The 15,032-nt window shown below is 39.7% G+C and overlaps 2 protein-coding genes across 9 annotated transcripts in view; one reads left to right on the plus strand and one right to left on the minus strand.

Annotated features, from left to right (window-relative positions):
- Positions 1 to 3,734, plus strand: part of SASS6 (SAS-6 centriolar assembly protein) — a 22,823-nt gene extending 19,089 nt beyond the window's left edge. For 4 of the 7 annotated variants that reach the window (XM_084851749.1, XM_084851750.1, XM_084851754.1 and 1 more), the window contains 2 exons: positions 1,205 to 1,299; positions 1,395 to 3,734. In XM_084851749.1, coding sequence (XP_084707875.1) covers positions 1,205 to 1,299; positions 1,395 to 1,486 — 187 coding nt within the window. In that variant the 3' untranslated portion in view covers positions 1,487 to 3,734. Of the gene's footprint in view, positions 1 to 504; positions 571 to 1,204; positions 1,300 to 1,394 lie in introns of those variants that run through there. The other 3 variants (XM_084851751.1, XM_084851753.1, XM_084851756.1) reach the window with 3 other exon arrangements.
- Positions 3,735 to 5,523: 1,789 nt separating this feature from the next.
- The window catches only part of SLC71A1 (solute carrier family 71 member 1), a 42,669-nt gene continuing 33,160 nt past the window's right edge, over positions 5,524 to 15,032 (minus strand). For both annotated transcript variants that reach the window (XM_084851758.1, XM_084851757.1), the window contains exons 7-12: positions 13,597 to 13,710; positions 12,228 to 12,299; positions 9,665 to 9,777; positions 9,065 to 9,162; positions 8,596 to 8,741; positions 5,524 to 7,073 (exon numbers count right to left, since the gene is read on the minus strand). In XM_084851758.1, the coding sequence (XP_084707884.1) occupies positions 6,867 to 7,073; positions 8,596 to 8,741; positions 9,065 to 9,162; positions 9,665 to 9,777; positions 12,228 to 12,299; positions 13,597 to 13,710 (750 nt within the window). In that variant the 3' untranslated portion in view covers positions 5,524 to 6,866. The remainder of the gene's footprint in view (positions 7,074 to 8,595; positions 8,742 to 9,064; positions 9,163 to 9,664; positions 9,778 to 12,227; positions 12,300 to 13,596; positions 13,711 to 15,032) is intronic.

Below are 15,032 nucleotides of genomic sequence, written 5' to 3' on the forward strand. Positions count from 1 at the left end.
AGTGCTTTTCGTGCAGATACTATATGAGCATACTGGCCAGCCCCTTTCAACAGCCTGACTGCTAGGTGTGCCCAAGAGGGTACGAACAGCAGAACTGTATTCCAGATCACAAACTGCTTTTGAAAGCCCCTTCAATTTCAGAAGTGGCTTGTCACATGGCATTGTGAGCTGCTGTCTTAGAAACACAAGCCTAAAAATCTACCTGGGCATGTGTAGTTACTGTCTATGTGAGTACATTCCTGGGAATTGTTTGGTTGAGTGGATAAAAAAAGGATAGCGTTCCAGATTTTATAGTATACTGCTCCAGATTTTACCTCAGTTAGAGAAGTTGATGTAAGATTTATAGTTAAAATGCGGTTTATATTATTGCAGTTTATATTATTGGTGATAGATGAACTTGACCAAAATGATTTGGGGGAGTAATCTGGTTCACTGGATTTTGTAAGTGAAATTGTGTTTCCAAAATGGGGTACTTAACATGGTCTGACTCTTCTGTCATACCAGGTTTCTACTCTTCTACATCTGTTGCTGAAGGTGTCAATGGCTTTGGTTCACTGATATGGAAATCAGGTCTGCTCTACAAGCCCAGCTCCAGGTTTCATCAGGCCCTTCGCAGCTCCTCCCCCAGTAGCCCTATGGCAGGTGGTGGTAGAGCCAGTGAAACCCTCTTGGGCAGCTCCGATCCCCTTATCTTGAGGCATGCTGGGACCATGTGCTCAACTGCTGAGTCATAGTTCCTTCCAGCTTTCGCCCCTTCCTTAGAGGTCTGACTAAATCTGCTACCAGATTCTGTGCGTATGGGATTTAGACACCCATCCACCATCAGACCCAGACGGAAGATACCCACTCGTGTTCAAAACCCCACCCAGCCATGGAGTTCACCTTGACCAAGTCACTTTTTTTCAGGCAAATCTATCCTTGCCCCATGAGGATTTTAAAGAGGAGGCGGGGGGGACCATGCACCCACCTTGAGCTCCTAGGTGTAAAGGTGGGATTCAAATGTAATAAAAATAAATATTGCTTTGAAACCTGCACTAGGACAAACAAAAGCAGGCTTAATGTTTTTGAGTTCAGTGTTCAGGGGCTTAGACCAGTTCTAAAGGAAATAATGTGAAATTTCAATTTAATGAACGTGGAAACATGCATCTCGTTGGGCAGACTGAAAATGCTCCTGCTTAGTACAGCTCTATTTTCTTATGACTAGTGGTGAAAACTTGGGCTTGGAAGCAAAATATCTGAAGAAAAGGGAAGACAGCATACCCTTACGAGGGCTCAGCCAAAACACATCTCACAACTCAGGTAGGCATGTCAGCATGTGTATTTAACTAAAACGTGAGAACTTGCTCTAAAATTTTAACCTTCTAAAGATGTTAAGAGCGCTCTCCTATCTTTAGCAGGGCATCAGAAGTCAACTGCACTGAAAAACACACAGATACCATCCAAGCCTGCAGCACCCTCCAGAACCTCTGCTTACTTTCCTGGATAGCAGATAAAATATTGTAAAATATTTATCAGCAATTGTGAATTTTTAATGATCATAATTTTTAGTATATTAATTTCTCCCTTAAATATCAACATTAAATTGTGCAGTAAACAACTGAATATCTGTAAGATTTGTGGGCACCGTTTAATGTGAAAAGCGAGTATTTCTCTGTCCTGTTTAAAGTTTGAACCATATTTTTATGTGAATAATAGAAATTCCCTAACAGCGACTTCAAACATCTAGACTAAAATTTGTTACTGAGTCATCATTAATTGATGTACTATATGGAATGGAACTTGCTTTGGATATCCATGATCAAAAGTGCACTGGCCAGCAAGATGGGCTTGCTATTTCTCTCGCACGTTGTTACCTTTGTGCCAGAAGCGTCTTCTGGACCTCAGAAGCAAAGAATGCATCTTAAAAGGCTTAGAGCCCTTCTGTGATGCTTGTCAAAGTTACAGTGTATTCAAATTTTAAATACCATCACCACCACCTCTGAAGGTAACAACTTTAGTTTGAATGTTATACTTAATTATAAGTATACCAAGGATACATTCATTTTTAAAGTCCATTTGTAATAAGTTTGGAAACCTTTGCAATATTTCTGGCTTTAGGAATTGTGTAATGGAACCACCACATGGCCAAATTAAATTTAAAGCTCAAACATCTGAAATTTGCTGTTTGACCACGTTAACTGCAATGTTTAAACTGTCCCTGACAACAAAAGTATTGCGACTATTTTTTTTTACTTCATGGGTAGAAAAACCTTAACTGAACATATAAACCAGCTTTGACAGGTTCATTCTGGCTTTCTTATTTATTGAACCTAAATATATATAATTTTACAGTGAGTTCCACCAATTTCAGTGGATCTGTTAGGTAATGCAAATTAGGCTTGCAGTGTCTATCATGAGTTGCAGTGTTGGTGGGTATGATTACTTTTGTGTTCATCTGATATGAGTACACAAGGATGGCCAGTTCTCCCCAGGGTTTTGGAGGTATTACTTAAGCGCTGAATTTGGGCTTAAAAATGTCAAATGTCAAGTGTAAAACACTCTATACTATACTTGCCAGGTTTTCCTAACATAGTTGTAGCTGCTGTTTTTGCCGAATTTAGTTCAGTTCAACTTTTACAGCACAATATTACAGGTTTCTTTAGAAAGTAATTTTTAAATCATATTGAAAATGAAACACTAGTTCTGTCTGGACAACTGGTCTGTAGTGTAATATTGGGGTATGTTTGGCATTCTAATCTTTTGAATCAAAACATAGAATGTAACTGTTGCTGCTATTCAAAAGTCTTGTTTTTAACTCTAGAATGTCTGTTTTCTTAAAGTTGTAAAATGTTTAGATATCAGTTTAGAACTGTTTGGAAATCATGCCCCTATACAGAACTGGTGCATAGTCCCTGAGGAACAACTTCTGTAGAAGGAATTGGATCCAGACTTGTGCACCACATAGTTCTGTTTGTGGTGAAGGAAGGGGCAGTACAGCAGTCCCTGCAAAGCTTCTCCTGAAGGTGGGGACCCCTCAAAATAGCATGGGAGATGGCACAGGGGGAAGGGGGAATTGTGAAAATTGGGACCTTGCCCCTTCCTTCAGCAGGAGTCCTTCTATCCAGAGGAGCAAGTCTGGCTCTGACCCATTGAAATGTGAATGCTAATCAGCCAGTTTTAAATGCTTTGAATTTCTCTTTAAATCAACAGGAATGATTTAAGCATGTTTTAACTCCCCCCTTAAAATCATTGGCACTTCAAAATACATGGTGGTGGCTGGGAAACACCCAGTGTTCTTACATAATTCCTGTTCATTCAAGCGGGGCTTGATTACACTCATGCTCTGTTCAAATTCTATTCCAGATAGAACTGGTGTAAATTTCTTTAAGATTTTATCAAGTATATATTTTTATCATTCTCCTTTGCCTGTATTGTGGACTTGTATGTTGAAGTGAAATTTCTTTAGCTGTTTGAATTCTATTTTAAAAGCAGTCAATGGGTTGTACACTTGAAGCTTAACTCAGTCATGAGTGGCCTGCTTTTTGACACATGGATGAAAAGTTGTGATCCTGTATATTACTGCAAGTGTGTAAATAACAATGAAATTATACAATGAAATTATTTGAATGTGTATAGCTGAATCATTCTTTGCAGTGTAAAATTTGTACATTTGTCTTTAATCAGAATGCTGTGTTTTTATGTATCTAAATGCTTGTTTCAGTAAATTTTCAAATAAAAGGAAACTTAATTCCCACAAATAGCTTTAAGTTCAATATGTTAGCATAGAATTAATGTTTAAACATTAATCTTAATTAAAGAGTCATTCAGTGGTCTTCAGAAAGAAGACCACTAGTCACAGGAGGCACATGGTATCATTTTTCCCCAAAATTATTAGGTAATCCCACTAATTATTACTGAACCTGGTTGAATTAACTTTTCAAAAATAATTTTAGTAGTCTAGAACGTGTAGTTTGGGCAAAATATTTTCCAAAATGTTGGAGACCTTTTGAAATTAAGTATATAGCTTAACGGTGGTACTGTAATGTATAGAAAATGGGGTTTTAACACCTTTGATGATATTGTATAATAGTGATTTCTTTGGAAACTCATTAGGAAGAATAAAACATCATACAACAGAAATTCATTCTTCCTGGACAGAGTTCAAGTCTGATGCAGAGCACATAGAGGTTCACTTCAGATTCTTCCTGTTCTGATATGATCTACAGTGGTTTTAAAAAATTCCCCCCAAAAAACTTAAAAGCCTGTGTACAATTGTGTCCATCCACTAGCAAAACAGGCATCACTGACAGAATGGATTCCCATGCCTGCCCATCTGCATCAGTTAGGACTCCCTCTCCAGAGCACATTGGGGGGCAAGCAGGGGCAGGTCTCTGTGTGAGCAGAAGTCTCCATGTGCAATGTTGGAAGTTGCCTAAAGCACCCTAGAACAGATCAAGGTGGGCAACGGCAATAATTGTCGCATGAGTACTCTGAGCACATCCTTTAAGTGCTTGTTCTTCAGAATACTGTTCCAGCACTGAAATGCTGCAGTTTTTGTGCTAAAGGAGTGGGAAGTGTGTGGAGTTTAAGGTGTTACTAGGGAGACCTAGCACTATTTTTTTGTTTTGGCCTTAAACACCCAAACCTTAGTGATTAAAAGCAATACATATCTGAGCAAGTTTCCCTGGGAAGAACTTGAATGTAAGTAGCAAGACGTCCCACTCTAGGTTCGCACAACTACAGCACAAGACAAGTGAATGCTTTGTCCTACTTTTTGTTACTGCAGATGGTGTTGGGCAAGCACTAAATTAGATGATGCTACTTTTAGAATTTGCCCTGTACTGGCTGAAGTAAAGTAACTCTAGGGTGTTGACTTCATTTTAGGTTTTGACTCTACTGCTAACTTTTATAAAACTTTTTGCATTGCCTGTACATAAAGGGCAGGGGTTAGGGGAGAGAAGAAAAGTTAAGGCAACAGCTGTGTTACTGCCTCAATACAAGACCAACACACTATAAAGCAGTTTGCCAGAAGAGCTACTTAAATGTGGCTAGAGCTTAAGTAGTTATAGTTGTAAACATCGCTGTAGTTAATTCTACAAAAATGTACCAAAATTAAATGAGATAATATAAAATCTTTAGTTATGCTACACAAGTTCCTGAGTTAAAAACAGTAAGAAGGAATTTCAGCATAAGCAAACTGTCACTTCATGGAGAGTGAAAAAAACAACCTGCACCTGCCAAAACTCTTCCTCTTCCCCAGTATTGAAAGACTGAATCTCTGCTCTACCAAGGCAGAAGGGCAGCAGAAGGGCAACAGCAGGACAATAGCACTCCTGCATTAGTAATTTATTACACAACTTCCCATTCTCCACTTGGCCCTATATAGTTCTGGATCCCTCTCAAGTTTTATAACAGCTAAAGAAAACTTCAACTAAACCTTGGGGAATTCATTTAGCTGTTCCGAGTGGCCTGTACCAAAGATAAATATAGGTTGGTGTCTCCATTAGTAAAGAACATACACAGGTAGAAAAGCAGAATAATGACAACATAGCTTTAAACTCATTATAAACTATTGTTTCAAAGAATTAATTTTAAAAATCACTAAAATATTCAACTTTATTAACAGTATATTTACATATTTTCCAGCTTTTAGTCAACCGTGGTGAAAGTTAAAAAAGCTTAAGCAATAACCACAGCACAAGATGAAAACATTTTGAACTATACAATACTTTATACACATTTTATACAAAGGAACACTTAAATAATACAACTGGACACAAAAATATACACTTTTAGAGAAATTCACATCAGTAATTGTATAAAGCTCTCTCCTATATTGTGGTCCTGAAACTGCAGGACTAACCCTTGGCTCTGAAGTGTTACTTGTGACAGTCCTGAAAGGCCACTATAGAGTGAGGATTGCCACTTCAATTATTAGACAAGGTACTTACCATTCATCTCTCACCCTACAGATTTTACTCACAAATAACCGAGTAAGAGAAGGCAGATCAACTGTAATTTGTCCTTATCTCCATGCTCAATAGCTAGTGATCCTGTCTAAAGAAATAGAAGAGGCAATCCAATATAGAGCACATTGACATCTTCAAGGCTATCAGCTTAGAGTTGTGTTTGTGTATTCAAGTTTTGAGGTCCTTATGCAAAACCTCCAAAGCATAGTGGTATCAAATTGTATTTAGGAAGGTAGAATTTTGGAGCCAGTAATAAAATCTTCCAGGCTCACACTACCCACTAGTTTAAGTACTACATATTGATACTATACTTAATTCAAAGAACAAAGAATTAGCAGAATAATGCACTTAAAGGAGTGTGTACTGTTCAGGATGTGTGTTCAACACATGATTGTGTTAGTAAAAAAAAGCCTGCCAGACACTGATTTGAAAGTCCAAGGTCAACCCAATTCACCTTCTTGGTCAAGTGCATCTATGTTAAGGCTTTGACTTCATCTGACCCAAGATTTTACGGATAAAATAAATGGGTGCCCAAGTCCTGCTAGTATGTCTCATTGAGACCAGCATGAAGAGAATAAAGCTTAACACCTTCAGGAAACTGATGCAGGAACACATGCCAATACCTGAAATATATATAGTTTTGTTTCAAAATTAAGATGTAAGAATTTAATATTTCATTAGGACTTTATGGCAAAAATCCTAAATAGTTTTTTTTTTTAATCAAATAATTTAACTTGTAACTTCTTTGGAGGATTTTCCACTTCCTTTTTGTGGTTCTCACAATTTTCATGCAAAGAGATAAATTTCTTAAGACCACCTTAAGAAATGACATTTTCAATGGAAATGGAATGTGCATCCAGAACTGCAGGTGAAAAAGAGTAAAAAGAAACTCGCTCTAGGAGTCCTTGAGTTTTGTTGTCATACATTTGTGTCTTGTAATAAAGGTTCTTTGGCCTCCCCAGGGGCCTGTGGACTGTGTGGATGGCCATGGCTACCACAGTGTTTTTTCCAGTTGCTAGATCGAACGTTTAAGTTGGTGTGTTCAGGAATAAACAAGGCAACAAGGAGAGCCAGTAATACAGAGCATGCTCCAAATAAGAACGGGGGACCAGGAATGATGGAGTTCTGGAAGAAAAACACAGAATAAATTTAAGACAAAAAAACCAACAGCACTTTAGTTCAGTTGTTTAAATGATGTCCCTGTTTCGACAGTCCTGTGCCAGAATTGAATGGACCGCACACAAAAATGGCACTGTGCTTGCTTACACCAAGTTTCCCACCCCCACCCACTAGCCTTAGAGATTAAAGGACACTGAACTTTGAGTCAGTAAACTCAAAACAATAACCTGTTAAACTTGCTTCTGACTGTGTGGCATGTTTGACTTTAAATTGCAGAACTGCTCCAGATCTTACAAAATGTCAAACAGGCAAGTGATCTGTTAACCTATAGTAGAGATGTGGGGTTCTTCATGCATTATTTTTTGTATCCAGGAACAGAGTCAAGAACAAAGTGTGAGTACACAATGGCTCTGTGGCTTTGACCAATAAAATAATATATTTGCCTAGTAATAATTGGAACCCTGCTTCCATGAATTTTGCTGGCAAAATCTGTTGCATGCCCTTCCTAAGTGACGTGGGCATTTTTCAATCAGTTTTAAGTAGCATATGGCTTTTCACCATAGTGTAAAAGTCCTCATTCACTTGTGGATCACTGCCATTTTCAACTGTCAAAGCTATGCAACAGGGTGTAAAACAGACTAAACAAAAGAAAATTTTTTCAACTATTGACAGATAGTATTCTTTTTACTCAAAATGGCAAAACAAATGCCCTTTAATACTTTCAGTCAACAGATAAGCTATTTGAGGCGCTGAGATTTACAGAAGGAAATATTTTGAAAGATTCTAATTACTAGAAGAAGAGAGACACAATGGGAAAGTTGATTGGTAAACACAAATGTTACATGAAACAAAGACAGGAAGAATTTAAGAAACTGGACCAGTTCAAACAAGGCCCTAGTTTGCACTACCCTGTATTTAGTGAGGCACAAGGGTGAGCCTCCAGCTCATAAGCCCCCTCTTACTGCATATAACATGTTTAGTGTGAATCAGGACTTCACTGAGCCTTCAGAAATAGCTCAAGATAGACGCCTGGACCTGCCATGTGGGCAAATACATGCTAAGGCCAGATGTGAAATGATATATGCTCAGCAGGGAAGGTGTGCCAACTGCTGCTCCTTGACAAAGGTACCCATGTGATACACAGGCCTGCAAACTATGAGCATTTTGCATAGATAGTTTACATCAGGGATGGGAAACCATTTTTCTGTCAAGGACCTCATCCCCTCAGGGATAATCTGTCAGGGGCTGCATGCTGGCGGTGGGAAGAGCCAGAATCCAAAAGTGGGTGAGGTGCGCAACTTTGCAGAATTATACAGCACTGTGTGTAACACCTCTCCTGATTTGTGTGCCAGCCCATCTCTGAAGGCTACATGAAATTCAGACCACATGAAACTAGGTTGAGGGCAACATGAAGCTATGCTGAGAGCTGCATGCAATCCTTAGACTGAGGGTAAAGCTGTATCTTTTAAAAGCATGTGTGAAATGTTTGTTCTATTCATTAAGCATACAAAAAAACTGGAGACAATACCTGCTGCTGTAAAGGGTGCTGTGTGGCTACATTCACTGGAAGTTCATTCAATTCTACATGGAAAATGTAGAATATAAAACCATAAAGTGCCGGTCCCAATCCATTACAGAGTCCTCTAATTCCTGTTATCATTCCTTGAACGACACCTAGAAAACAATCAACATTCAAAGCAGTCAGCTGCAAGCAAAAGTTTTCCTACACTGGGGTCATGATCAAAAGATACTGCATGTTCAACAAGTATTTGCCTCCCTTGCCTGGAAACTGTCTCCATATAATTCCGGATTGCTGATAAACACTTTGATCTTTTTACTAGTAATCAATGTTCTTGTAAGACACAGCTGTCTGTAAATTCTAATGAAAGCAATATGCTGCCATTATTTGGGTAGGAAGACCTGTCAATTCCCAGTATGGCAAGATATCCAGCAATAAGGAGATGACAATTTTCCATTTTAGATGCTTAAACACCTACCCTGTTGATCAGCATCAGCAGTTCGTGAAACAAGTGCACTAACAGCTGGAAATGTGATGCTAGACATAGCTGCAACAGCCCCTGCTGCCCACATCATCCTGGAGGGGGGAAAATTACAATTGATAAGGGTAAAGATGTCTTGCTACCATTTAGAATCACCTCTGACAAGTTCAACAGAATGTTAAGTCAATTTCAGTTTGAATTCATCCATTAGGGCACCTAAGCATTCATTGTGGCAAGAATGCATCAGTTTTATATATTTTTGCATAAAGGCAATCAGTGCTAATAGCGCAGAAAGCAGCAACAAAATAGCCTTAACACCACATTTAAGTTCTACACAGAAACAGCAAAGGATGATGGGTAGTTACTGTCAAAATGCTTCTTCTCCACCATAATTCTACCCATCATTAAATGTCTAGTTCTGAATAGAGATCTCATTACAATAATCACTAAGTTACAACATGTACAGTCTCCAATACTTTGAATAAAAGCATTTATGAGTCATGTAATACTGAGGGATAATTTTTAAAGAGACTTCTAAATCAAGAACAGAGTATGCCAAAAGAGTAACAATATTAAAAACAGCAAAAAGTTACTTACCAAGGTTCTGAGCCAAAGCCATACCAAGCAAGCTGCAATATTTGAAATCCCAGGCCCAGCAGGATGGTGTTTTTGTTTCCAATTGACCTCATAAGTAAACTCAAAACTATTGTCTGAAGGGAGGAAAGTACCCATATTTTAGTTAATACTGTATATGACTATTGTAAGTAAACACAACACCTCAGAGATTTGCTAGAAGCGTTAGCTACAGAAATGTTTGGTTAATTCTTAATGAGTCATATAAATCTGGTTTATAACCAGAGACTGAGTGCATGGAAGAGGAGGAGACACAAGATGGCCGTTTATGATCAAACATTCTAGAATGTTAAAATATTTTCCGAAATACATACATCCTAATAGCAATCGTTATGCTTCATCACTGCAGGCCACAGTTTCAGTTTGCTGCTTTTTGGTAGACTGCAACATACCCTTACATTATAGCTGCCATTTGGGAGACTCCTTGAAAGGTTTCCAAGTAAAAGCCTCCAGTACTCTGCTGAAGTTATACCGGGTATGCCAACAAAAAGGAATAAATGCATATGGAGAAAGCAAAGAGAAGCAGTGTTAGGTTTCCACCTGCTCCTCGTCGCAGAAATGTTCATCAATCCACATACTATATTATTCAGGCCCCAATTCTTATGAGATGGCTTTCAGCAGCAGACTTAACATATGAATATTACTCAGCAACAGTTGCTGCAATCTATGAAAACCTACTTATCACGTAGGCCAGCCACACTGCAGTGCTACACTAAGTCATGGCCCATATCACAGCCAGCATGTGGAACTCTTTCAAACAGCCCCCATGTTATGGCTGCAACTTTAGACTTAGTCCTGAATAGAAGCATCATGACCAACAAACATCGTGACACAGAGTATACATAAACCTAACATGGTCTACCACCTGCAGAGAAAACTCCAGTTTCTTTTCACCCCACATATTTATTCGACTTCTATCCTGCTCTTCATAAAGGACTACAACTCCCATCATATGGTTGCTGGTGATGAACATGATGGAGGGCAACAAGCTGGGGAAGGTTGTTTTGTTTTTTACAGGTCACTTCACTGGAATTTTATAAACAAAACGAAGGGACTACAAGGGATTGATTCCATATATTAACATAAACAATCTGAGGAGGGATGTACATCATCTTCAAATTTATCATTTCAGAAACTAATAAAAATTGACCACTTCCTTATAAATTCATAAGCCTGAACATAATATGCCAGTTTATGCATTACAGCTATGCCCCAAATCCTATAGAACCTATCAAAGGTGGTGCCACTTTGTTTTTTCAATACACAGCAACTGACATTTTAGCTGCTATTAATAAGTTTGCAATCATCTCAACACCAATGCATCTGCCAAAGTGTGCCCCCTCTGCCAAGTGGAATTTGCCCCTCTGTCCTCTTTGCATCCCAAATGATTACTGGGACATGTAAATACAGCAATTATAGATGTTATTAATTCCTGTTACAGCACAGGATCAATCAAATCAGTAACTGCAGGATCAGAATCTCCTCTAGGCAACTGTAATTAGTTCCAGGATAAGGCACATAGTCTCTAGATCACTATCAGTAAGTGTCTGCAGGGTCTCAATACAAGGTTACAGCATGAGGTAAGTAGCTGCAGGACTGGAATGTATGCTCTCAGAGCAAATACTCAGTAAGTATTTGCTGGAGCAGGCTGAAGGTCTACAGTGCAGGTAGCTGGGGGTTTAGAATGCATAACCCTAGAGCAGTAGCTGGAGAAGCTTAGGGACTGCTTACATATGGATGGCTGAGTTGTTGCAGAGTCAGGATGATCTGTTCCTGAGTTTGCTGGGGAATTAAGCCAGTCTTTTCCCATCCACCTGCTTCTGTAGGCTTCTGACTGCTGCTGACTGCACAGGCAGGTCTCTTTTGCGTTTGCTAGCAGCCCCTCCTCGGCTTTAGGTCCCTGGCCTTCAATGAAGCCCAGCTGCTCTTCTCCCCTTCCTCCTATCCCCTTCTTTACTTTACAGTCTTTGTTTCTTCTAATTGCTCTTTTCAGCCACTCTTCCTAAACCTCTTTACTCCAGCTTTCCTCCTCCCCTGAGCTTCTAGCCTTCAGGCTTTTATCCTGTGCTTCTGCCCCACCTCTTCCTCCTCCCTCAGAGTACTGGATTCATTTAAAGAGCCCCCATTCTGATTCCCCTTTCTTCTGTTGAACCAGCCCTTACTGGGGCTGGCTACTGCTGCTCGACAACCAGGAATACCTAGGGGATTGATTGTACCGTGACCCCTGAAGCCTCCTCACAGCATCTTTTTTTAAAAGTAATAATACTCTTAATGGTTCCTTTGAAATGTTATAGCCCGTACTCTGTTCAGAATAATACCATACTTACTGCCAAAAGCGTTTAATTTTACCACACCTCCAAAATATATGCGTATAATCTGCATGAGCTTTTCCACATCTCCAGCGACTATGGGATAAATTGTTTTAATGCCTCTCTTAGTTGCTCTCCACTGAAAAAAGTCAGTCAACCTCTGGAAGGAATTCTATGGACAAAATCTCTACAAGGGAATGATGGTCAGTTATAATTACCTGTGCAACAATGGAGAGAATCCCAAGGACTGCTATAAATGCTGCAACACTTTCTGGTGAAAATCTCATTATCTAGATAAAAAAAATTGTTCATTTCATTTTAAATATCAATGACAAAGTGTGGTCAAGTCACATAAACGTTTTTAGTTATATTTATATCTTTAAATTTAATAAAATGTTGAAGATAGTTAGCTAAATTAATCCACTTGAGCTCCTACTATTGTACAGAGGTGCTGAACACTAGTCATTTCTTCAATAGGAAATGAGTCTGATTTTAAAGAAAGCAAATGATTCTACACAGAAATACAAGCAATTCATCCTTTTCAAGCATAGTTGTTGATGGAATTACAACCCCAGAAATTTTATTCATTTCTTTATTTAAAACATTTCTTGGCCGCCTTTCAGGGCAGAAGTCCTCCCAAGGCAGCTTACAGCAATAAAATAATTAAAACAGTTAAAATATTAAAAGCAATAAAAACATAAACACAATAAAATAGCAATAAAAACAATAAAAGCCAACAATAAAACCATCAACAACAACAGCAGCAATAACAGCAACAACAGGAGTCTATCAAGAGAAGGCCATGGTAAAATAATATGCTTTCAAAGCCTTCCTAATTATGGAGCATGGCGGACCTCTGATGGCAACTTGTTCCAAAGGTGGGGGCCACTGCAGAGAAGGCCTTGTCACATGTGGTCACCCACCTAACTCCTCTCACAGGTGGGCAAATGAGAAGGGCCTCTTTTTCTGATCTTAAAGAGTGGGCAGGCTGATAAGGGTGAAAGCAGTCCTTCAGGTAACTTGGTCCCAAACCGTTTAAAGCTTTAAAAGTCAAAACCAGCACTTTAAACTGGGCTCGGAAACACTGGTAACCAGTGCAGCTGGTGCAGTATAGGCATTATGTGATCAAATTGCCTTGCCCCCACCAGTACTCAGACGGCTGCATTCTACACGGGCTGTGAACCATCTTCAAAGGCAGCCCTACTTACAGCACATTACAGCAGTCCAGCCTGGACATCACTAGTGCATAGATCACTGAGGCGAAGTTTGTCCTCTCCAGAGAGGGCCGCAGTGGGCATACCACCCTAAGATGGTAAAATGCACTCCTGGACACTGCAGCCACCTGGGCTTCCCCAGTTAGCTCAGAGTCCAGAAGGACTCCCAGACTGTGCACTTTCTCTTTTAGAGGGGAGTCCAACCCCATCTAAGACCAGTTGTAAAACTCTATCTTAAGTAGTTGGTTTCCCAATCCATAGTACCCCCATCTTGTCTGGATTAAGTCAACTAGAACTAGCAACTTAATCAACAAATCCATCTGGCTTTTGTCATCCCCCATTCTTCAATCAAGAGAATTAGACAAATGCTTACTTGTCTGAGGTACAAGAAGAAGCTGGAATATTGGCCTGCCTCAGGGAGGTAGGAGAGAAAGACTGTTATGCAGATTAGCAGCACTATGGAATCTTGACCAACTTTCTTCAATGACTACAATGTGGAAAGAGAAAAAGATGTCAAGCATCACCTCTACTAAAAGCAAACTTGATGGTCCCATGTCTCAGTGGGGAAGTGAAGGGGGCCACCCACAGACAAAGTAGGGGTTTCTGCATACTGGGGGATCTCAAGCATGCAGAAAAGTATTAGAAACTGCTCATCTGGTCCTGGAGCTGAGCAGTCATGTGCTATTATGCTACTTGGGGGCGGGGAGCAATCTCGTACAGAATGACTATACTGTTAACTGAGAATATATAAAACACTGAGTAAAACTGAGACATGGTGAAAAGTTTCACATATGGAAGTTACTACTTCAACATTTTCTTTATAATTGTTAACTGGAATTGCAGGTATTTTATTCCATGCCTTACTCAACTGAGTACCTGAATTACGGCAAAAAATGATAGCAAAATCCACATGGCCCAATTATTGCCTGATTCCAATTTTAGCTCCTCCAACTGGTCCTCATTAGCCACACGTTCTACTTCTATTCAACTACAATGAAATGGGAGAACTAAGTCTGGGTTCCTTACAAACCAAACAAAAATCTGGCAACAATGACTCTCTTCCTCTTGACCTCACCACACTTGAAAGATACAGTCCAGAAAGGGAAACAACCCTCCAATGCTGGGCTGACACAATCCCCCAGAGTAGGGGTATCAACATGAAACCAATGGCACAGGCTAATAGTGATGCACAATGGATATTTCCTTTCACTAATCAAACTCCCTTGACTAGTGAAATCTCTGCAACTCTCTGTCTCCACACTGTAAACAAGCTAATATTCATATGGGTCTCATCTTGTTCTGGGCTGAAACTTTTTGTCTTGCCACCCCCATCAATACAGAAGGGAATTTCTAGGAAGTTGTTAATTGCTTTCATGTCACCATTCCAGAAGGTCAAAGCAAAAAACAAAAGCTAGCTAGGTCTAAGCATTTCTTCTGCAACAGACGTTTTGCCTTGCTCCAGCAGGGCCTCCAACTTAAAACAGACAAAACCCAGTCCTCTGTATGGTTCCTGATGGCCATTAGAGGTGGATTCCCTCTGGCCCTCCCCTATTCATTCCCCTGCTTGAGTTCAAGAATGTGCTCACCTTTTTTGTTCTTTTGGATCTTGACATGGCCCCAAATATACATTTTAAAACAGTTAGGATGGTTCTCCCACTTGGCTGGAAAAATCCAACAGCCAGTGCGGACAGAATCTAAGACAGACAGGGCCCTTGCGATGCAGCAGAGGGTGTGATTGACAAGAGAAAGGATCTGACCAAAACAAGTGCGTGGAAAGAGAGGGCCAGGTCAGCAGCCAGCTGGCTATGT

The sequence above is a fragment of the Heloderma suspectum genome, chromosome 4 (assembly GCF_057233095.1).
Source record: "Heloderma suspectum isolate Gila_16-S chromosome 4, 16-S_ref, whole genome shotgun sequence".
Lineage (NCBI taxonomy): Eukaryota > Metazoa > Chordata > Lepidosauria > Squamata > Helodermatidae > Heloderma > Heloderma suspectum.